Source organism: Trematomus bernacchii, unplaced genomic scaffold (genome assembly GCF_902827165.1).
Source record: "Trematomus bernacchii unplaced genomic scaffold, fTreBer1.1, whole genome shotgun sequence".
Taxonomy (NCBI): Eukaryota; Metazoa; Chordata; class Actinopteri; order Perciformes; family Nototheniidae; genus Trematomus; species Trematomus bernacchii.
In genome coordinates, this window is record NW_022987739.1 from 2502524 (window position 1) to 2527840 (window position 25317).

At 42.5% G+C, this 25317-nt stretch overlaps 1 protein-coding gene across 1 annotated transcript in view; it reads right to left on the minus strand.

The window, feature by feature from the left end:
* The window catches only part of trabd2b (TraB domain containing 2B), an 84504-nt gene extending 59437 nt beyond the window's left edge, over positions 1 to 25067 (minus strand). Inside the window, exons 1-2 of the mRNA XM_034146341.1 lie at positions 24498 to 25067; positions 20558 to 21127 (exon numbers count right to left, since the gene is read on the minus strand). Of these exons, the coding sequence (XP_034002232.1) occupies positions 20558 to 21127; positions 24498 to 24611 (684 nt within the window). The 5' untranslated portion in view covers positions 24612 to 25067. The remainder of the gene's footprint in view (positions 1 to 20557; positions 21128 to 24497) is intronic.
* Between the last annotated feature and the right edge of the window lie 250 nt (positions 25068 to 25317).

Sequence of the window (25317 nt, forward strand, 5' to 3'; positions counted from 1 at the left end):
TTCATGTTTTTTTGTGCGCTATGACTTCATAGTAAACTGAAGAAGTTTAAACACGGTCTTTGTCTCCCTTGTCCAGCATTAAATCTGCCTCTCTCATTCAGTAACCCAGTCAAATTGGTCTAGAACCACCAATGGATAGGGGAGACGCAACCTTTTAGATTATTATTTCTGACTGATTGGTGTGTGTGTGTGTGTGTGTGTTTGCATGCAATGTAACACTGATCGTCACGTGTGTTTATGTGGGGTGCATTCCTGCATGCATGTGTGTGAAAAAATAAGTGAGTTATTAAGCTTCACCAGGGATGTTTGCCTTCTCATAATAAATGCACACAGATATTTGGCACGCTCCGACACCAAAACACACACACACACACACACACACACACATTGACACACAGCGGTTCTCAGTGCGATGAGCTGTCAGGCCCTGTTAGGCTTGGCATTCTCGTTAGCACGCGGTTTGGATCCCCTTTCAGAGGAGCTGAACTCAAGACCTTTTCCCCCCTCAGCATTCCTGAGAGCAGCGAACAAGAAGCAGGGAAGACAGACAGGAAGTGAGAGCCAAGGCCCGCTCATGATATAGGAGAGTTTGTTTTTTGATCATTTGTTGAAATGTCTCTCGTGCTGTGTGCGTTTTCCCATTCAAAGGCCACCTCCACGCCGCCTCTAATAATCGCGTCTTCATCTAAACTGCTACGAGATCACCCTCTGGGTATATCAAAAGCCAGCTGTGGGAGAGAGAAATCATGCTTACCGAAGCACTTTTACCTTATGAATAACTTTACCTTTAGTTTCAATTACATTCCTCCGAACGAGCCCCTGAAGAACCCACGTCTGATTAAAAGGAATTTATTTGTGTTTCTCCGGGAGAGAAAGTGGAATGAGTTGCTTTTTACAAGAGCCAGATCAGCAGGTCCTCCTGGGTGGGCAGCGCTGCCCCCGTAAAGCTGAAACCAAACCAGACATCCTTCACAATGATTTCATCCACAATGCATCGACAACTGCAACTAATCCAAGAAAAGCTTCTTTGTTTTTTTGTGAAAACAATCCTCAAAGTGAAGGGGACTTCCACCATTTCAACAGATATGCCAAAGATTTCTCCAATACTTGGCGCTTTCCTAACCAAAAAACTCCCGTCCCCACAGTCCACACCATGTTAGGCTAGCCCGAGTGAAGACGGATCAAATTCCTTGAACATTTTGCAGACTTAAACCAGACACTTTCTGAATTTGTTCTTTTTCCGTCAGAGAAGAACTTGCCGATGGTTTTGACAAATAATCTGTCTGTAGTTGTAAGGGGTGATGAGGAGCAGCCTAAAGGCCACGTTTGTTGCCACAGTTCATCATAAGAAGCTCATCTTCTTCTTGCCAAGCTTATGGGTTGGTTCATATCAGTCAGCGGAGTGACTGCTCTAGTAAATATCAGATGTTACTCCCTACCGTTGACAAGAAACAGACAAAGTAAATACGAATATGTCCTTGACTAAAGGAAAATAGAATCACACACACGATTTTGTCGATAAACAATATTTAATTAACAGATTTTGTAATCAGAGATGGCCACAAGGAATCATACAAAAGCACAACTTTTCATGTTGTTTTTACCAAATATGTGCTCATAGGTTTCTTGGAAGTAAGTCAAATACTATGTTAAAATAATCACTAATCAACATATTAAATCAAAGTAATCCTACTCAACTAAGACCAAAACAACAGTATGAGGAGAGCTGAGGGTGTTGCCAAAGAAAATACTTTAAAACAATAATAGGAAAAAGCATTTGAAAGATAAACTGTACACGCAAAACACGTTTACTCAAGTGAAGTCAATTCAACAGAAACTGTCAAACATTCGAGAAAGTCAGCAGGGAGTGAAAAGAAGATTTTGTTTTACGCTCTTTGAAAAAACATGACCTCAAAATGAAAAATCGCTTTTAAATTTCTCAGTTTGTTTTCTTACTTTTCTTTCAACACCTACAGTAATCTTTTTTTTACTTTCGCTCTCCTATCCTCATCATTCTCATCTTCTCTTCCCATAGTTTCGACTGAGCCTTTCAGCTTTTGTTTGAGTCGGGGGGGGGGTTTTGTGTAAACAGCAGCCGGCTGGAGGTAAGATAGTGACGTTTATATGGATTAAATGATCTGACCCATTTCTTACATCAGTGTTCCTCTTCTGATAAAAACACATGGTGGAAATGGATTCTGGCTCTCACTGGTTTTTCTCTTGTACATCTGGACTGATACACTTCATAGCTATTTATTACATATGCTGAGTTTTATGACACCAAAATCCTTTGTTGTTGAGTCAAAGCGTGAGTACTTATTATTGAAACCTTTTGGACATGCAAGTATCTTTTCTTTATTTGGCTTCACTTGCTTGCTTTGCAATGCAGCAAAACTAATCCATTAAGTGTAATGCGAGACACAACACACTAATATGTACTGTAGTTATTGTATAGACCTTTTTTATTACGAAAAGCCTATTAGTGAACGTCAAAGGTCATGTCTTCTTATAAATACAATAAATGTTGCTGGCAGGTAGACTCAGCGACTGGATACTTACTCTAAAAAGCTTAAAGAGAACCTATTATGCTTTTATGGGCTTTTACATTTTCCTGTAGTGTGTTATATAGGATGTTGTGCATGTATATGGTCTGCAAGGGCTTAAGTTCTCTCCAGAGGGAGTTTCTCTCCGACACACCCCCTGTTTACTTCTGTAACATAATGAAATCACTATGTATCACTCGTGCTTCTATTGGCTAGCTCATTGTACGTGATAGGCTAAGGGGCGGGACATCTCTAAGCGGTTGACCAATCACAACAGACTGGGCTCTGGTTTCAGACAGAGGGTGAAAAGTGGTGCTGCAGCACAGGCAGTATGAGAAAAATAAAGAGCTTTTTGAACATTAAAGCACGGAGACATGTCACAGTAGAGACACCAAATCCAACTGTGAACCTGAAAACGAGCATAATAGGGCCCCTTTAATGGGGAGAAAGTAACAGAAACACACACACACGATTCCCATTAGTCTTCTAAATTGCTGAAGTTCACAAAATGCAGTCATATCATATGTACTGAATTCCCCTAAACTGGTCAAAATACTACATAATGAAAGCAATTTTGTGATCATTTCACTCCTACGCCTTCCTTTAACATGCACACACATTTACAGGCGCATGAGGTTTCTGCCAGAGCTATTGTGCTGGACGCCCTTTGTCTTGACGCAGCTGTAGGAAAATATAAATCAGCATTGCAGTCGTGATCAGCTTTGTCAAGGCCATGACCAAACAATAATACAGATTCCAAGACAAGCCAATATCCTTCTGATCGTGGCCACAATAGGGGGCACATTTGTCAGGATTGTTATTGTTAGTATATTGGACTTTGTGTTGGACAGCATTTCTCAACAGCATATAAATCCAATTTGAGTGAGTGTATAATCAGGAGCCAGCTGGACATTCATCTATAGAGGTAGAGCAAGAAAGGCAATTATGCCTGTGATTTCCACATAATTGAGAGGCAAAATAACAAGACTGAAAGAAAAACACTGAGGCACGACCAAGATAAATGAGATTGAAGTCAGAGAAAACACCACAGATATAAAAAACTGTGATCGCTAGCGGCGTGAAACACAGCCGTGAAGTTTCTTGAGGGCAGAAAAGTTGCAATGGTGGTCAGCTGGAACCTCGTGTCCAAACATTGTCATCACTCTCATCCTCCCTCCATCCATCCCCTCATCCCACTAAATACCCCGGCTGTTAGCAGGCATTAAAAACCCATTCGCACTGCTCTCAGTTGCTTGGGTTGGCCGTCATCAGAGCTGACTGCGGAGGCTTTGAGGGAGCCCGGCCTCTCTCTCTCTCTCTCTCTCTCTTCGTCTTTCTCTGCGTCTCCCCTTTTGCATTTTGGCAAGCCGATAAAATAGACTTGTGTTTCCATTCCAGTACTCACTCGCTCTCTGTGAGCTTTTCCCAAAGATCTAGCTTTTGGCTGTCAACAATGGCACGCACGCCTGCACCGTCTGTCTGTCAGGCTTCTGTCGACCGCCCCAGGCGCTGACACTACTACCTGAGAGAGTCAACAGCAGAGAAATCTATCAAAAACATGGGATTTGTCCGTGCCGATCCAGAACATTGCTTGGCTCACGCAGCGTGCAGTCCCATATTTTTCACATTATCAGATGCTTTAAAGTTGCAGCATGACATAACGGGCACATCCGTTAGAGCAAGTGGCAGGGAAACATCTCTGAGGAGCTCTTCACCACTGAAGCTCTCTCCATCACAATAGAGTCTAGAGAAACAGAGATGGATGACGTGCTTAGCAACACCAAATTCCACCATGGACTAAGAAGATATAGCCAAAGAAAACAAGTGGAAAGTACCCTCTTAAAAAGTTATATGCTATCTCAATTGGGACCACACATGATTCATAAGACCTCAAAAATATCTTCTAATCGAGACACTAAACACAGAAGTGCACCCTTTACTATGCGCTGTCTACCGTAATGTTGCCATGGAGCCTATGTTTCCATTTCGACAAGTTGTCATCTTTATAATTATGCTGAACAAGCCATCAGCTGTTTCTGTTTGCAATGTAGAAATGGATATTGTATTACTATATGACTTTGACACTGAAATTAAAACATGATGATTTTTAGGCAAGACCTGGAGTTTAAGGGAAGATCTTTTTTTCTTTGATTTCTAAGCGGATTTGGTACAAATTTAATTAAGGGATGTCAGAGATAATGATTACCCTTAAAGCGTTAGTTAGGGTTAGGGTTAGTCACACTGAATCCAAAAATGTGTTAGAAGATGGTATAAGGAATTATCCAAGCATTTTTTTTTTTATGTAATTATAAAGTTGTACCAGTAAAACCAGAAAAATACTAAAAAAGTATACCATGTGCTAGAAAGTAACAAGTGGCCTCAACAAGACACCTGCTAGTAAAAGACTGACATGTTGCGTTGGAGTATTCTAGGGGAAAAACACGATTGCCATCCACATTGGGTGGTATATTCTGGGTTGCTGTAACTACCCGAAGGCTGTGTGTTTGGCACAGAGCTGACAGGGGCATCAGAAACCAATAACTGTGTCTGCTTACACACCGACTCCTTCTGCCAAGTTAAACTCACATATCTGTCTGTTCCCAGAGTCAACTTTAGCTACTCGAACACTAATGGACACTTTCTTTCTCCTCTCTGAATACCTCAAAGGTTTCTCATGGGAATCTCAGGGCCAGCATCTCTGAGGCTCAGTCATTTCGTGATATTTGGTTTATTTTCTAATGCCTGGCTACCCAGCAGCGTTGGCAAGACTCCAGGAAGTCACTTCTCACAGCCAAAAAATTAAGCCTGATGTAGAACAACTCATTTTCTTTTTTTACACTTTGCTTTTGTTCATTCTAAACAAAGGAAATGTGCTGTGTTAATAGTGATGTATAGAGGCACTGGTGTGTAACTTTTTGGCTAGCTGTTACCCCAAGCTCCAAGAAAGTTGGCATGCTCTATGGGCCCAAATGGATGCAGAAGAACACGGGAAGATCGCGCATGATCTGGGTATTTTTTGTTCTGGAGAGTCATGTCATTTAAGCTTCATGCACCACGGAGCAACCTATTATTGAGCTGTGCCCTGCCACCAACACTGTTTCCAGTTGACTTTAAACATCCATGTTTTACCCCCATTTCCCCACTGTTGCTTAAAAGTAAATGAGAAACTTGTGCTTATTAATACAGTTATGATACAAGAAAGGCGTATATTGGTGTGCTTTGAGAGGTTTAGGAAAACCAGGTTGATCAGACCTGATAGCTAGACTTTATTGTAGAAACCAAAATGTCTATCTTAAAGTGTCCTAATTAGGGATGGGAACGATTAATAGAATATTCGAATATTCGAAATTATTCAGGTATTCGAATATAAAAAACAAAAATGCAATGTATACGACAGTGCCACAGCTAATGTGTTAGGTCTAAAGGTGTGTTTTGCTCCGCTCACCGGTCCCTCACAGCGGGCAGAGCTGCAGGTGCTGATCTCTCTCTCTCGCGTCCGGTTATACTTCACTCGCGTTTATGTTCAAATCCATCAGATCTAGCTAGTTCTAGCTAATGATATGGCTGCTGCCCCTCCCTACACGCAGATCACGCAGACTCAAACCTCATCTTATGCCCAAATTCCAGCTGAGAGGGTCTTCTCTACAGCTGGCCTGATTGTGAATCGCCTCCGCACCCGCCTCTCCCCTGAGTAGACATGCTCATATTCTTAAACAAGAATGAGTATTGAATAGCTGCATTCTGTGCATAGGCCCTGTTATAGGTTGTTGATCTCTGTTGTAATAGGGTTACCCTAACCCGTTATGTTGTTCGTGTAGTACCCCCCCAAAACCAAGTTATGTTTTAAGCATGAAAGCTGTAGGCCTATAGCTGTCAACTGTTCAAACTGTGATCACCAGTTCAATACATTTGACAAATTCGACTTGGTTTCCATACTTATTTGAACATGTATTTATTTATAGGATATGTACATTTCGGTTAATCGGTTAACCGTTTTTTTGGGGGTCGAATATTCGAATATACATTTCAAATTCCCATCCCTAGTCCTAATACCACGCTGAACCTCTGGATTATAAACATAATTAAATGTAGCGAATGCAAATGAAACGTTGAATATCACTTTATGAATGAATATATTCAATTTGCACGTCCCACCGTGCATAAAGACTTGAGCTGTAGACGTTCCCAGCACGACCACGACAATGATTAGTCTGCGACAAAGTCAACTGCCCCACCTGTTCAGCATTAATAAAGGTTTTACTCCATCAAACCTTTTCCCACACAGTCCCACATCTGTGATCCACACAACACACACATTCACCTCCGCAGGCTGACATGTTTTCCTGCTAATCTGTTTGCACAACTCTGGTGTGACCACAGGGCCAATTACACAGCGTCACATGATGCACACCCACAAGAGAGAACCCAGCAGAAAAAAAAAGAGCCACCCAGTGAGAGCCTCGCTTTTCAAACATCTCCCCCATCTCACCCCTCGTTCCTCCACCATGCTCCCTCTCCTCCTGGCTGCCTCACTTATTCCATCCCATCTATCTCCTGCTCTCCCACTCAGTTTGTGGGTGTAATTACAGCTGTCCATCATTCTCTAAACAACGGCACCCCTCAGAGACCTCGGTCCCACTACGACTCTCTAAGTAAATTTGATTTCTCATCTCATTTGCGTTCCATAAACTCTGCCATATGTTGGATATTATATTTAAACTGTTCCAGTGGACGCCAAGAGAGCGCATGCCTTGGGAAAAGGTAGAAGAGCTGTTTTGGAAAAACTTCGCCGGTGAATGACAGGTGAAATTGAGCGTGTTAAAAGAGAGAACAAACTCAAAACCAACTGAGGAGAAGAGAGAGAAACCTCAGAGCAGCAGCATTTATTGTTGTCTTTTTTATATTGGCAGGAAGGAAGCTGATGAGTGCAGAAAGTGGAAGGTTTCCTCTGTTATTGTTGCTCTCACAACCAAATTGAAGGACTTTTGTTTCCTCTCCTTTTTCTCGTTTTGCCTTGGGGTTATTCTGCTTCTCTTTGCTCCCTGATTCCCCCTCTTGTCCTTCCCATAATCCCTTTTTATGTTTCTTTTTTCTTTCGGTCCTTTCTCTCGTGGTAAGGATTGACCGGGTCACATGTCAAAAGCAGGGCAGCCAATTTTACATAACGCTTTATCCCTTTTACGTGGCAGATGGATAGTCGTTTTCACAAAGAGTGCCAGAGACTTCATTTAAGTATTTGGACATTTCATGGGTGGACTCTTCGTCACCGGCCTGACATAATGAACTCATCTTACAGTGCGAAAAAAAAAAAGTAGAAATAATCTCCATCCATCCGTATTTGTTAAAGCGCTTATCTTGTTAAGACCACATTTTCAGAAACTAATTGACTCAGGCCTGTGTGGTTTCAAGGAAGTGAAAAAGTCATGTTCAACAGCAGTTCAGAGGGGGGGATAGCGGGGGGGGCTACTGGGGCTTCAGCCAAAAAGATGGGGTCGTCTAGAGGGCAAAGACAAGGGCAACCGGCTCCCTCTGTCAGTCCGGCTCAGAGAACGTTTTGGGAGCCCTCATTTGAAAGGTGAACAGAGGCCTGAATGCACACATGTTAGAAACCCCCGAGGGCACGCTGAGGTAAAACAACTTGACCAGGGATTGGAGAGTTTGACTACCATGGGGTCAGCTGCTGCTTTGGGATCAGTTTTCGAATGCAGGCAAACAACACTACTCCACATTATCCTGGTATGATGCAGCCAAGTGCATCTGAGTTTATGAAGACAGTCTAATAGAGGAGTGCAGGGATGACGTATTTGTTGGACAAACCCTGAAGTTGAAATCCTCTAAATAATTCCCTCAAAAAAAAAACAATGGGATTTTCACAATGGATTTAGACATACTGCTGAAAATAAGGTCCAAGACGCAAACAAGCATTTATGATACTTACATATTTTGTTAAAGGTAGGGTAGGTAAGTTTGAGAAACCGGCTCGAGATACACTTTTTGTTATATTCCATGGAATGCTCTTAACATCCCGATAGCAATGAATATCTTAAGTGCTTTGACAAAAAATCCATAAAAAAATGTCATCTGTGGAAGCCGTAGTACTGTAAAAAGCACGGACCAATTTCCAAAATCTGTGGCGGAAAATGTAAGGCGGGGCCTCTCATATGACGCACACCTGCACACTTGCTAGCCTGTTCCACTCTTTGTTTTCCAAATGTCAGGAAGTATTCTTGACTCGCTTCTGAAGCAAGACGCTCGGCAGACATGTGCTACCAAGCAAGCGTACTCGCGATTGAGAAACACCCCCAGTGTTTATTGTCAGTTCGTCTTGTCTCATGCCTAGGCCAGATCTATGCTCTCCTTGATACCAAGATGTTTTTGTTCCTCACTACGTGAGCGATTTTCTTTTGTTCACTTTTTGTCATCTCATCAAGAGATTAGAAAGTGTTTATTTCTGTTCTTCTTTTGAAAATAAACGATCTTACAAATACTTTACCTCTGTCTCCTGGGTCGTGCAATTGGTTCCTATACCTTGAGTTTCTGAGTTCGTAACATTACCTCACTCTCCCTCCACATTATTGTAGAAAAATCTTCTTCTTATATCCGTTAGAGCAGCTAGCACCAGATTCTAATAACAACAGCGCCGGTACCGGTGCGCTCTTCTCTCTCTCCCTCGCTCGCTCCCACGCTCACTCGCCCTTTGGCTGTGAGCTGCGGGCGCCTGATAAGCCAACATCCCCGATTTTCATCACTTACAGCGCCCATCGTACAGGGCAAATGAAAAGTGTAACCGGGGGGAAAAGGGTGTTACATTTTCTTAATTATGAATATTGTTACATCAAGGCCGAAAATTAGGATGAGTACCAATGGTAAAAAAAAATGTGTTTCCCTCCCAGAGCTACCAGCGCAGCGCCTCCCCAGATCTGGCGCCCTAGGCGAACATCTATAACGCCAGTGCTACGGGCCGGCCCTGGGTGGGGTAGGTAAGTTTGAGAAACCGGCTCGAGATATATTCCATGGAATGCTCTTAACATCCCGATAGCAATGAATATCTTAAGTGCTTTGACAAAGAATCTATAAAAAAAATGTCATCTGTGAAAGCCGTGGTACTGTAAAAAGCACGACCAATCATTTTCGCCGGCCCGGCTAAAATAACTGGATGGCCTACCTGCCTGCCAGCCTTCCATCTGTGCACAAACCTATCTCGTGCCCTCATTGGTCATGTGCGCGTTAGTGTGTGTTGGAGGAGGGGCTCTGTGAGGAAGTGGCAGATTTTTTCCGGTTGTGTATTTTCAAATTCTAGCGCACTCGAGCCGGTTTCTCCCAAATTACCTACCCCACCTTTAATTGGGTTAATCACTACATATTAACACAAATGTTATTCTTTTTGAAGCATAAATGCAATCGCAAAACGCTAATGTAAGGCTATAAACAAACTTCATCAGGGTCAAATGGTTTCATGTCACCACCGCTAAGCTAGAGGTGGCTAATATTTGGCGTGATGAAGTTTGGTAGCTTCATTTAGCTACTTGTTAGCAACCACTGTATTTCATGACACATATGAGCTTTAGACAGATTTAGATTTCAGGCCTCCAAACAAAATCCATTTAATGTGAGATCAGGCAACCAGAAGTGCTAAAATGCTGACTTAATTCCAGATTGTAGGACTCATTCCTGCACCACTCTATCCATTCACTCAACTAAATTATCCTTTTTTTTCTTCTGTGTAACAGGGAGGCTTGTTTACGAAGAGTTCTGACTGAGAACAGGTCAACAGCGAGAGGAGTTTGTTCAGACGGTAAAATGTTCCAACTTGGTGACTCAGCTCAGTTTGACCTGTGAGGTTTTACTTATCTGTGCAGTAATCTATCCCTGCAAAAGTGTTTGTGGTGGAAGCAGAACATCTGTGGCTGAAGGCTTGTTAATGGCACTGGAGCCTGTCTCCTGACGCCTGTCTCTCTACCTGCTGTCTTTCCTTCTCTCTTGGCTGCCTGCTGCTTGTCTGTCTGCCTCCTTACACTGAGAGGTAGATGAGAGGTGTGTGTGTTTGTTAAAGTGGAGCCTTGTTTTAACTGGAGTCTTTACATTGGGAGTTGAGGACAGCTTCAGGGTCATTCCCATACTGTTAGTGTAAGCAAAAGAGCAGGCTTTGGATTGGAGGTATGTTAAGATACTGTATATTCAGTGTTGGGAAATAACTAAGTACATTTCAAGTACTTAAATTAAGTACAATTTTAAAGGACCTGTACTTTTCTTGAGAGTTTTAATTGACTAATCCAATACATTTCTAAGGGAAATGTACTGATTTTACTCCACTACTACCAGTTAGTACTCCTACTACTATTTGGAGATTCTGATAATGATATCAAATTGAAAAATAATGACGTTTAATTGCAGTTTAAGACACAATAGGACCAGCATTATATACAGAAACTATAGTACTGACAGCCTCATTAAAGTAATTTAAGCATGAATGCAATATTTTGATGCTAACATTTTTGGTACTTTTAGATTAGATTATATTAGAATAAAGTAAAAGTACTGATACAACGAAATGTCCCAGTGTAGTGCAGTGTAATGTACAGTATAATATAATAATACACATATAAGAGATTTAAGATAGTTAAAGTTTATACAGTAAGAACCGTATATGTGGGTATCAACGGAAGTATAGAAATAGAATACACTACATGGCTGGTACAATATACACAATATAATATAGACACTACTTATCAGTTGAGAAGCATTTTTCAATGCAGGGAAATGTTACACTGCGGTTTTCCTCCTACTAAGTAACATTTCTGAGCACTTCTTTCACCACTGGCCAAATTTCTGAACAAGCATGTAATCATTTAAGTTTACAAGGCCAATACGACTATTCACTGCTTCCTGACAGACAATGTGTAATGTAACTCAGGCTCATGTGTTTCACACTGGAGCCTTGCAGAGAGCTTTATTAAATGTTACTCTGAGCTTATTATGTCAGTGGCTGAAGCCTTTATGATTGCTGGGAATACCGATAATATACGAATACAGTATAGCAGACCATGGCTTAAAAAAACTGTCTATGCTTATTGCTGTTTCTTCTCAGCTCTCCCTTCTAACATTTGCAGAGTTAAATTGAAACAATCTTGACACAGAACAAATAGTGCTACTCAGAGGCTGATTGTTTGATCATGAATAACCTATGTATGACCCCAATCCAAATGTTTTGTGTGGTTATATTGTACAATCAAAGTATTTTTAACCAATGATGCCAAAAATGCTGCGTACATGTTCCTGCAAGTCGGATAAATAAACATAAAAAGCAAAACATGATTATTTGACCTGCAAGTACTGTAACTGGTGTGAAAGTGAAAATGAGCATGCATGAAGGTGTTTGGAGAGGGGGAGGGGGAGGGGGGGGGGGGGGGGGGCATGGAAAGGTGAGAGGTGTAAGCAGAGCTGAAGTGCTCCACTGGGTTGAGTATAATAAGGACGAGGTAGAGAAGACGCATGGGTCACATTAAAACCAGGTTCAGCGAGAGGACTCTGCTAATACTGACTAATCCCCAACAAGCCAGGCTCACAACACACACAGTTGTTCCCTATTGGCACCTATTTATGAGCACCAGTGTGTGTGTGTGTGAGGTGTGGTAGTACTGTATGTGTGGCTGATGTCACAGGCAGGCATGGACGCGGAGTTCATCTCCGACCACCAAGTGCCCGACATGGAAAGTTGCATGCCATGGTGTTCTGGCAAATCTTTTTTCCATGTTCACCAACACTGATTAGGCGATTCTGATTCACCACAACGGGTCTCAGGCGGCAAAACGTCACTTAAATGTAAAGAAATAATCTTGCATTAACCTGTACCAAGTTGTTTTTGTGCCTGAGCCTTACCAAATCTTATTCATAACATTGGTAAATATAAAAAAAAAGCTTTTATTTTTGTAGTGATGATTTGGAAGGATTAGCTCAGTCTGCAGGGACCTTTATGTCCTATATTGCAATCTTGGAGGAGCTTGGGACTTAACATTTTCATTGCCATTTCTACACTACAGCTACGACAATAAAGCCTTTGAATCTTTGAATCGTGAAACCTAGCTTGGTAATAAAATGGTCGCCGGTTCAAGTCCCGATCGGACCAAAACTATGGAGTGTATGAGTCCTGGGCTCAACCCTAGCCCTTGAGCAAGGCACGAAACCCCTGACTTCTCCCTTGCGAAACCTGGCAGCCTCTCCAAAAAATGCATGTGTTTGTGCATATCTGTGTTCAGACTTAATCTGTATAGGAATGCATGTGTGTATACAATAACAGAGTGGAAACATGAATTGTCAAAGGGTCATCTTATCTTATCAATACGGGTCTCAGATAAGAAAACGCTTAGACTGTATGTGTCTTTCTAGAGGGCAGTGACATTATTATTTGATTTCAGGATTGTTTTGGAATCATTCTATAATAGATAGACAAATGTAAAAGCCAGCATTTCCACCTTAAATGATAGTGTCTTATATATAAATGAAGAATGTGATTAAAATTGATAGCATGTAGAGAGAAGCACAAACTTAAGCAGCGCACACATCAGACCGCAGATATACACAATGATGATTGGTTTTAGCGGGGGCTAACCTGGTTCAACAAAGGTTATAAAACAACGACGTCCCAAAGGACAACAACATTCTTGAGGGGCCGAGTGGGTCTCTGAGGAAATCAGTCCGTCACATTCCTGTCTGTGATCAATCAGCCTCTGGCCCAGACAACCTGAGATTAACCTCAGCCGGCCTGGAAACTACCTGCCCTTCCCTCAGAAAACAACCTCCAGCTTTCTCCTGTTGGGATGAGCAAATATGTATCGGAGAAATATAATGTGAGAATACCTGCCTTCAGGAAAAACAAGCCAATTTACTTTAATGCATTTTCCACTGTTAGGATGACAAAATAATTATACAGAAACAGTAGCGTGTGTGTGTGTGTGTGTGTGTGTGTGTGTGTAGGCGTGTGCTCTGCCGCTCATTTGAAAGGAAGATGAATGCGAGGTGAAGATGGATCCACACTGAGGCCGGCAGCAGAAAGGAACGCTCATTTTCTACACCAAAGGGAGAATGTGGGCGAGGGGAAGGAGGGAAGGATTTGGCAGAGTGAGCGCTGAAGTATGGAAGAGCACTCTGACCCGCCACGCTTTACTCTCTGCCTCGGTGACAATGTGGTGGAGTCATTACCTCGGGGTCCCCAGGTGCCCTGCTCCGTGTGAGGAGGGATGTGACCTGTTGGATCCACTCAGCGCAGACAGAGCCGCGGGTTTATAAAGCAGCACGGAGATGACAGTGAAGTTAATAGTTACCAGAAGATTTCTCCAGACGTTATTATCGGTTTGCCTTGCATGCTTTACTACACTTCTTCAAACTTCAGCTGCTGAACTCGCCACTTTTAACTTAAATAACTGAGTTAGTGAAGGAAGTTATCATGAAAGCTGTGTTGACTCAAGTTTTCCAGTGAAGGAAATGCTCATATTGTATCACTCTTTTAAGTGGAACATTTCTTGTTGCAGCTCTATACCAGTTCCTGTCAGCTCTCAACAACCACCATACTATTTCTTTTTCTTTCAAAATGTGATTTTAGCGAAGAAAAAAACGCAATTTACTCGGTTGTCAAGTGCACACTCCCCTGTTTCCTCTTTGTCCGTACAAAGGCTTTCCACTTTCCATGCACGCATTACTTCTACATTTCTACACTTCTTTCGAAATTCAGCAGCTGAACTCGCCGCTTTCAACTTGATTAACTGAGTAAGTGAGGGGAGTTATCATGAAAGCTGTGTTGACTCAAGTTTTCCAGTTAAGGAAATGCTCAAATTGAAGCACTTTGTTTAAGTGGAACATTTCTTGTTGCCGCTTTGCAACAATTCCTGTCAGCTCTCAAACTCCACCATAGCCTTCATTATTTCTTCTTCTCCCAAAATATGATTTTAGCATAGAAAAATGTGATTTACTCAGTTGTCAAGTGCACACTCCCCTGTTTTCTCTGCGTCCGTACGCTTTCTGCTCTCCTTCATCTCTCCGTCAGCCTGCAGTGTTCTGGCCGGCACATAATTGTCTAAGTGCTTCTGGATGGCAGCGGGCTATTTGGTCATTAAGGGGCCTATTAAGTCATTAGTGCAACAGTGGGACTGCCGTCTGCCCGCCGACAGGACCAGATGATCGGCCTGATACGTGTTGCCTCGCAGTTTTCCACATATTTGCGCAGGTAATTATAGCTTAGATGTGAAACACCCTCAGATGTCACGCTTAAAGAGGGGATACATGTCGCCAGCACACTTTAAAGGTAATCTCCTCCTCCCCTTCTCCACCTCTTTTTCCACTGGGTGTGTGTGTGTGTGTGTGTGTGTGTGCAGATGAGCAATGGGTTAGCACAGGACAGCCAGAGCCTCGGGACATGTGAGAAAGATAGGGAGTGAGAAAGATGGAACAGAGATCCAAAAGGGAGGGTCGGAGAGAAGAAGAGCAGACAAAGAAATCACTTTTTCCATCAGTCACCCTCCGCGGCCAACACATCCCTTCAAACCCAAACTCGCAAACCCGACGTGGAATGTAAATATTTGGATATGGGTAAGGTTCGATGTTACTTTATTCCTCCCTTTTAAAAGATGTCCTATTTAGGCGAACATGTTCCAAAAAACACAACGCAAAGTATTCTTCATGATTTGATACGACGCCTGAGGATCTTATTTTGATTTCACATACTGCTGTTACTCTTAGCAACCCCTTTCCAGCCAGGAGACTCTCACTACCCGGGGCTCGCAAAATGATAATCACTGCTTACCATAAACGCTCATCAAATAAATCCCGTGTACAGCCAGAAAACTCTGGATCTGTACGCAGTGAGACATTCCTCCTGGATGTGTGCTGTGTTTCACTTTTCATGTTTTTAAATCATTTTCATATCTCTTGTGAGGTCCAAACTGAGTTGGAAAACCAAACACAAATACAAATCAAATTGAATATCATATAAAGTAATAGCGACTTATGGGAAATGCAGGGTTTGAACATGATTACAGGGAACAGCATGGCCAAAACAGACAATTGATTCACTTTACGACCGCTGTGTGTACATTCAGTGGTTGCTACCCTAGCGCCTTTTCATTTTATATTTTCATACATATACTGGAAAAGCGAGAAGTAATCACATTTCATATTATTATCCTATTAAAAAAAAAGACATCTCCGGGCCTGAGAGGGTCCTACTGCGACCACAGCATGTGTGAAACGGCAGTGTCAGCACAAACCAGCGCCTCAGCCCGACGTCTTCCCTGGAGAAGAGATGATTAACTCATTGAAAATAACATGTCAGGTTGTCACTGAAGCTGTGAACAGAGGAAGATTACCTCTTGATGTACCGTATCAGACCGGATTCTGTCACCTACCACATGTACCCCCTCCCCTCTGCAGCCCCTCAGGGGACAACACTGGGATGTACAGAGAGTCAATTTCATATTTTGTTTCTGTATGCTTGGCAGGAGGCTCCAGTCCATCAGGACCAAAAACCTTACGCCACTTAAACAGTTTCTTCCCGTTAGCTACTGGCCTCAACAACAAGGCCCGGGACCCTCACTGACACAGACCCTTTAACCCCTCCATTATGCGTTACATTATTGCACATCCTGTGAATTTGTACACATATTTGCACAGTGCTACTTCTTTAAAACTGCACAACTCTTCCACTTTTAAACTCTGACATACTGCACATATTTATTTATTTTTTCAAAGTCATAATCTATTAGTAATTTCAATAGTTTCATAATATACTATCTGTGTGTATGTATGCAGCATTATACTCCAAAGCAAATTACTTGTATGCATAAATCTACTTGGCAATAATCCTGATTCTTAGTCTGATTTATTGGCAAATGTATAAAATCTTCAATCAAATATTTTTGCCAAAGAATAGCAAAAAAACTAACGAAGAAACTAATAAGAAATAATAAACAAAGTTGGTAATAATAATGAAAGTAAACTTCGGATGATAATTATATCAAGATAATAATAAACAAAACTCCATTTCTCTCTCTCTCTCTCTCTCTCTCTCTCTCTCTCTCTCTCTCTCTCTCTCTCTCTCTCTCTCTCTCTCTCTCTCTCTCTCTCTCTCTCTCTCTCTCTCTCTCTCTCTCTCTCTCTCACACACACACACGTCTAAACACAGAATAGCTTGTGCTGCTGTACACTGGTCGGAGGTTGTGCAGGTATCAGTCTGACCCTCCAGACTCTCCTCTCTGCTCTGCTGCTCCACGGCTCCACCACCTCCTCCAGCCGCGACCTCCGACCCCTGTCCAGGAGACAGGCGCCACCGATATGATGTAATTTCTCTCCGACATGGGCCAGTGGCCTCGGCTGCAATGCGACCCAGGCAAAATAAATATGGGTGTTTATTTGGTGGGAGTGAGGGAGGCCCACAGGTCGGAGCCGCCCTGGACTTTCCTAAACGCAGCTTTGCACTACAGACGTTTTTGTACCAAATCTTTACTCCACAAACAGACAAATAAACCACGGTGGTTTGGTTATTACACTGTACCTCTGTGATGCTGAGACCACTCAATTTCATCACCTTGCATCTTCTGATTTATTATTTTAGATACCTGAAGTCATGATTTAATTAACCCTCCTGTCGTGTTCGTTTCTCCCCCCTTACTTTGGTGTTCCAGGTCAAATTTGACCGGTCTGTTTTAACAGCTCTTAAAATAAACAATAAAAAAACATTAATCATCAACACATTTTATTTAACACCCTTTTAAGCTGTAAACAATGTATCAGACTTCTGGTTCACATGGATAACTGCAGTGAATATACAAAGAATAGACACTGAAAATATATTCCAAAATTATAAAATGTTGTCAATGTGTGGGTATATGTACTATATGATGGATGAACATAATCTAAAGTAACCCTTCATTTCCTTTGGAGGCCATTTTTGACCTGGAAGACCATAGATGTACGAAGTTCACCATTCAGATTGAATAAAAGTGGTGAGCAGCAATTGTATATTTTCAAATGCCTGCTGTGGAGGATGTCATACTCATAAGGCCTTGAAGCAATCAAATGTCAAACACAATATATGATTGATGAAATAAGTAAATCAGTCAGAATTGACCAGAACACAACAGGAGGGTTAATTGATCCACCTCTCGGTAAGGAACCTGCATATGATTCCCCTCCTGTAGCTGTGCAGCCTCCGAAGAGATAAAGCTTTCTCCAGCTGTTCTCACTCGCTACTTGAAGACATTTGGTGCCGGTCGTCCCGCCCCGCTGTCAACCTGCATCGGCCTCCAAAGAGCTGGAGAAGAACCATGCACCGCGAGATGCCTTTGTTTTCACGAGCTCTAAACTGCCTCTCACAGAGACATCCACACCTCGCTGAGATCTGAGCAGCGCACAGAGGGATCTCAGACAGACTCAGCTCGACCTCGACGCTCTAAGGAGGACTCGGGAACTCTAAACGTCCCTCCTACGCTGCTGCCGCCGACATCAGACCTACAAGCTGAAGGTCGCCGCAATAAAACATCCGCTCCACCTCCTCATATCCCAGAGAGATGAGGTCACAGCTAACCTGCAGACCTGGACCCATTACCTCAGGTCTAGCAGAGGTTCTCGCCTCACTGCGCTGGCACCACCAGGTCCAGGTGCCTTTTGAGAAACCCGACAGTGTGACGGATGATGAATCACCGGCGTTCACGTTTCTAAGAGCCTCTCATTGAAGTCGGAGTTACAGGATATTGTAAGCAACTACTTTTATTGGGAACAAATAATATGTGGGCCGTCAGGGTTTGGAACCTTTCCCAACTCAGATCTGCCTTTAAAGTCGCTCATGTTTCAGATTAGCGTTAGCGGTGGGACGATGCACATCAGTCTTCCTGCTTTTTCAAGCCCGCCTCTACACTTTCACTTACTCCCCAGTCAATCTCTGACTTCTCTCACTGTGTGTCTCATTTCTCTTTGTTCTGATTCCCAACCAGGATTTTTTCTCTTTGACTCTTCCTCCTGACCCCATCCGTGTTACAGTCAAGCGTAGTGGGACTCTATCAGCCATATTGTTCAGATTAAATCACAAATTATTATAATTGAGAATAATGGTTTCCATGTCAGCTTCAGTTCAGCTCTCATACAGATTTGGTAAAGGAGGGGGTTGGAAGCTCAGAAGGTGGGGTGACATTTAAGTTATCCTTGATCCGATTTTGACTGGATTTTCATGGCAATAAAATTCTTATCTGAATTTGGACATCTGTCTTGTAAAAATGTTACCATCTCTTGTAAATTCAGGGCTTGTTCTTTCCCCTGTAGATCAATAGATTATGCTTAATATAGTCAAAAAGACGTGCTCTGGAAACATAAACACGGCTCTCTAAAGTTGGACACTGTACTGCAACTCAACCCTGTTACGATGTAACTCAAAACAGTGTTGTTTTTAGGGGCAACTGTCGTACGGAGCCACACTAAATACAGATCAGCATTAGAGACAGTTAGACTGGGACTACTTTATATAGACAAAGAAGCATACATCTCATGAAAACAACACCTCTGCAGGCAGTGGTATCGAGTCACTAACTACTGTACTGAAGTGCAATTTTGAGATACTTGTACTTTACATTAGTTTTTCAATTTGTTGCTAGCTGTACGTCTACTCCACTACAATTCAGAGGATAATAGTGAACTTTTACTCCATTACATTTATTAAATACCTTCATTTACTTTGCAGATATGGATTAATAATGTGAAATATAAACACTTTAATAAGACTTTAGTTACATCTGGAGTAAATTCACAAGCTACCCTGCAGTGAATACAATCATTACAACTAGCTGCTCCTTTACCAGCTTTGATAACACTGATGCATCAATGATTATAATATATAAGATATATTATTCTGAAATATAAGATCTGAGTACTTCTCCCACCTCTGTTTGCAGGACATACCTGGGTACAGATTACAGAACGGCATTAGCACGTCTCCTCTTCATAACTGTGTTTCTTGCTGAGCTTATTTCGAGGGGCAGTAAAGCTCCCAGGCATGTGCAAAGGGCATGCAGCGTGGCTTTGACAGCGTAGTTAGGATGTGCTGATGAAAGAGGAGAGGCTGAGAGCCCACGGCCTCTCAAATTAGCCCCGGAGCCCTCGGACCTGTCACATGGAGGCTTAGGCACGGCCGATGTGCATGTATGGAGCTCTGCGTGTGTACAGTGTGTCTTCGTGTGTGGGGTGCCGTGCGTGCAGAGCACATGTGTGAGGTTGTGAGTGCTGCATGAATACACACACTGAGATGTTTTTCTCCTTAGTGTGTAGATCAAAGGTCGCATTAGATCATAAATTTGAACGGAGCATCCTCTGCGTGGCTCGTCGCAGATTTTACAGATTTTTGCGGGACCTCACACAGTTTGAAAAAGCAGACTCGAGCTAAAATGACCTCAAAAAGACGGATGATTAGAAAGATGCATTCAATTATTTATAATCAGACAAGATCAAAAAGATGTAACACTCGCCAAGAAATATGTTTATTTTGTTCCTCTTCCAGTCTCCGATTACAGTGCTAGCGTCCAACAATACCTCAGAGAGGCAGCCGGACAGTCTGTTAATGAACCAGAGATCCCCCCGCTCCTCTCACCTTCTCTAAGCTGTTCTGCATGTGCATTGCTCAGCCTGACACCCTCTCTGAACATCCAGCTGTTGAGTGTTTGTTCAGTGAGGTGGATGCACATCCATAACCCTAACCCTGTCTCAAGACGGCTTTTAATCAGGTCTTCTTTCACATTCTCTAACTCTTTAGCTCAGAGATTGTGAAATACCCAAAATCTGTAAACTTCCACTGCGCTTAAATTACTCAACCTGCTTCTCTTCAGGGCTGCTTTACGACAGGAAGATGACACAGATTATATGATCTACCCCGGCCCCCTCTAGGTCTGATACAGTATGTTCTTGCAATTTCAACTTCAGCTTTAAACACACAGGGAATCAAATGCATAAAATAAACAAAATATATTAATTCTGCCTCTTACCTGAGAGAAGTTGAGCCCGTTGAGGGGGTGACACTGCTCCTCCACCCGCTCCACCGCCCCTGTCGTCTTCCCCATCCTCTCAGCCTCTTGCGCCAGGTACAGGTCCAGCACAGGCGTCCCTCTGGACCGGACGTCCCACTCCGTCAGCGAGTTGATCATCAGCATCACCCACACCGGCCTCTTCCTCTCCCAGTTCCCTGCGATGGCGTTGAACAGGTAGTCAGCGTACAGTCCACGACCCCGCTGATCTGAGGTCATCCAGTAAGGCATCATGTGTTTGACGTAGTCCAGGTGGCGCTTGAGGCGGCGGTACAGATCTCGAGGTAGCAGCGTCTGCAGGCTCTCCCCGTGGGGCAGCAGCTGGCAGTTGGTCAGCTTGGAGATGGTCAGAGGGTCCGTCAGGTCCAGCTCGAAGAACACGTTGCGGCTGCTGTGGAAAGCCTGCTTGGATCTGTCAGGTATAAAGTCCCAGACCCGAGTGTAGGGCACGTGGATGGTACCAAATAAGTAAGAGGGTGGGTGAGGAGGCGCACGCTTTACCCGCCACAGGAAAGAGTTCATGTCACTTTGCTGTGGAAGAAAGTAAGAGATGAACGTTTATATATGGAGAGAACCACCATTTAAAGCAAACTAAAGCTGACACATTTTTCCCTTTTTGTGGTTTACTGGCTAATAGGCCCGGGTCAACAAGTTAAAGATTGAAATTCTGAGATGACGGCAGGGGAAGTCTAGTCAGCTCTGGCTTGCTGCGATGGAGCGGGCAGAGGTTTATAGAGGGGCCTTCTGGGCTGTAAACAGACCCCCGTGTATTGTTGAGGTGCATACCTCCGTTGCCAAAGCCTCTTTCGGCCTGGGAAGCATTTTGAAAGCTGCAGTGCAAATATACTGCACTGGAGCTCATAAAAGCCAAAAGCTGAAAGAAACCTGCTCTCCGCTCTCTGACCCTTCTGTGATACTTTTGTTTGTGATTTTTTTTTTAACACCAGGCGGGGAAATGTGCAGCTGACAGCCTTAAGAACAGCACTGCTCTGAGGTTAACATTACAGGAAGTGTTTGTCTAGTGCGGTTATCTTTATACAAAACAACTTCACGATGGAAATGAAATAATCAGACATTCGATATTGCGTTTCGAATATGTTTCTTGTTAAGTGCTGTGCAAATGTGCTGTGCATGTGTTATGACTGTGATGCTGGCATTATTTTAATATGAGAAAAAGAATTAACTTGTATAAACAATATCAACATTCTGGCTTCTGAGACACAGTGTAATCAGGCATTTGAGGCATGAAACCCATTACTGTAAAATAAAGTTATTCTTAGACAATGTGTACTTCTTAAATGTAATCAAGATTTCCTTCAGCTGTGTTCCAATTATACTGCGCACTGCCAACCCTGCCTTTGTCAAATAAAATGTTTCCAAACGCTGCCAAGAGCAAGTGAGGTCTTCTTGTGGGATGTTCTGTTATCATCATAATTAACTACAATGAACATACAAGTCATTCCTGGCACAAACTCTCTCTACAAAATAAATTGAAAGTGCTACATTTTAGTTCACAGCAGCGTTTCTTCTTTGCAAACACAGCGAGATGTTTTAACTGTAATTTCCACATTGGCAGGGTGCAGGCGACACGAGGCTGACGGGAAAGCTTTGGACAGCATCGGAGACACGATCTGTCATATTTTTGAGGGAGGGAAACTAAAAGAGCAGAGCTTTTTTTTTGTGTGTGCTTATTCGCAGTGTTGTAAAGTAACTATGTGCATTTACTCAAGTACTGAACTTAAGTACACTTTCGATGGACTTGTACTTTACTTGAGTATTTCAATTTCCTGCTACTCCATTACAACTCAGAGGCAAATGCTGTACTTCTACTCCACTACATTTATTTTGACCCTTTAGTTGCTTTTCAGATTTGGAATAATGATGTGAAATATAATCAAGTGTTAAATCAGACTTTAGTTCCACCTGGAGTAACATTCACAAGCTACCCTGCAGTATACAAAGTCATTCAAACTAGCTACACCTTTACCAGCTTTGATAACACTTTGATGCATCAATAATTATAAAACATATAATAAATATTATTCTGAAATTGAGCAATCTGCAGAATGAGTACTTTTACTTTTGGTACTTTTACTATTTTCTGATGCTAATACTTTTACTTTAAGGTGGGGTGTGTAATTTATTTCAGAAACACTTTTTGTTATATTCCATGGAATGCTCTTAACATCCCGATAGCAATGAATATATTAAATGCTTTGACAATAAATACATAACAAAATGTCATCTGTGGAAGCCGTAATACTGTAAAAAGCACGACCAATCATCTGAGCCGGCCCGGCTAAAATAACTGGATGGCCTACCTGCCTGTCAGCCTTCCATCTGTGCACAAACTTATCTCGTGCCCTCATTGGTCATGTGCGCGTCCGTGTGTGTTGGAGGAGGGGCTCTGTAAGGAAGTGGCAGATTTTTTCCGGTTGTGTATTTTCAAATTCTAGCGCACTCGAGCTGGTTTCTCCTAAATTACCTACCCCACCTTTAAGTAACATGATGAATGAAGGACTTTTACCTATGGCAGAGAATTCCTCTGGTACTAAAACCTTAATGAAGTACAATATCTGAGTACTTCTCCCACCTCTGGCATTAGTGCATTATCTGTCATATTTTTGGACACTAAGAGAGCAGAGCTTTTTTTCCTCGTGCTCATTCGTTAACTTGCAAGTGTGCACTTAGAGCCTTCCCCATAAATGAAGACTTTTCTGACATGGAAAGTGTGGTGGTGTCCTGCAGAGAGGCGAGATCCCCTCTGCTAAAGCTGCGTGGACTTTTCTGGAGAGCCTGGGCTCCTTTTTTTATGGGGGTAATTACTCCTAACAGAAAACAGAGACCACTGTACTGACGCATTAGAAATCACATGAGGCTAAAGAGCACGAAGTCTTCAGTGATCTCTGACAACAAATCCGTTTTCCAAGTTGGATGTGATGCGCTAATTAAAGTAAAGCGTGATCTCCAAATGACTCCCTTATGATATCAGAGTGTGTCATATTTGAACATTTGCCTAATGCTGAGGTCATGCTTTTTCTACAGTTATTATCTTAATCCTCACTTTTCCCTCCTTCATGTCTCTGCTCTGCTGCACTTCTTCACAGTAAGAGTTCAAGCCACAGTCATAATCTCACCAATATTCCCTAATAAGTGTTTTTGTAGGCCGTGTGTCGCGCTGAAACAGAATCACGCCTGAAAGGTCAGTGAAACTTCCCCAAATGAAGTCAAGTCACCCGCGTGTGTTCCCCACTTTGTGTTATCTCACATACACAGTCATGAAGTTGGCCTGCTTTAATGATTTCTCTTGGCAAAGTGCATTAATTTCTCTCCTTTTGAGTTATTTTATGAGCAAGTTCAGAAATACCTGCACTTCATATGTCATATCAAGATAATGCACAGTGTTTAATTTCTGATATTAATTTAAATACATGAAATAGTATTAGTCGTTATCATTTGTATTTTTATTATGATTAAAGGCCTACAATTTGACAGCCTAATTATCAGGCAATTCTTATTAATCAAGCAATCAATAACTCAAAATGTCATCCCATCTTTTAATAATCTTATATTTTATAATTTATTTTATTTAATCTCTTTATCAGTTAATAATAATAACAAGAATGAAACAACTTTGGCCTCATTAAAAAGCACAATTATGATTAATAATAAACGATATATGGTGGGACTGTTCCCTCCAAGACGTAAAAATGTCTCCCAAATATTTCCAACTTTATGTCTTTAGGAAAGAAAACTACAATAAAATAAAGTTATGTGACCATCTTAACAGTATCCCTTGAGGGCTGTTAAGGCTGGTTAACAACATATAATGTATTATGAGGGTCTGTTTTGGGAGAAATGTGGCATCCGTGACTTCATAAAGTGTCCCAACACGACTCACCGACTTCGGTGCGTCGCACTGCCTCGGTCTGTCCGGTCGGTGCGCGCCCCAGGGTGCCACAGCGTGCAGGAGCGCGCTCAGGAAGACCCAGCTGAATCCCGGCAGACAGGCCATGGTGTGAAGGTGACAGGACGCTCCTGACAGGCGGCTCTCAGAGGTCTCTCCTATACCGGCTCGTTTCTTATACTTTCCCCGTCTCCTTTGAAATAAAAACACTTTACCGGTGGCCTCTTGGCTCACATGTGCCGCGCGGCTGGAGGACCATTCCGCCCCTTCGATACTCCCGACGCTCCCCGAGGCTGAGTTAAGTTTTTCCTGAAACTTTTTTTCTGTCTCCGTAAACTCGGTGCAGTTCTGAAGCTGAAAACTCTTTGGAGAGTTTCCGCGGAGCGCTCCGCAACTTTGGAGCGTCTTGACTGTGAGAGAGGGAGGTGGGACGACTTGAGAACCCCCCTAACCCACCCAACACACACACAACCACACACTCACTCACACGCACACACACTCAAACACAACACACACAAACACACACAAACTGCTTCTTTTAAGAGGAGGGAGCGCAGGTTGAGAGAGGGATGACAGGTTTGCGTGATTATGCCCCCCAGAGAGACCCGACCAGAGAGCAGAGCTGAATGAGTGTTGCTGTATCGTCAGCAGTACTATCATTTAAATAATAATGAAAGAATATGAACCTTTTTTTTCTGTTTAGTTGAATTATTTCATATTCCCATGGTTAACAATTAAACAGATTAAGCAATCTATTCATTTAGACGGGACATGTTTAGCCTATATACTGGTATTTATAATTATAATAATATAT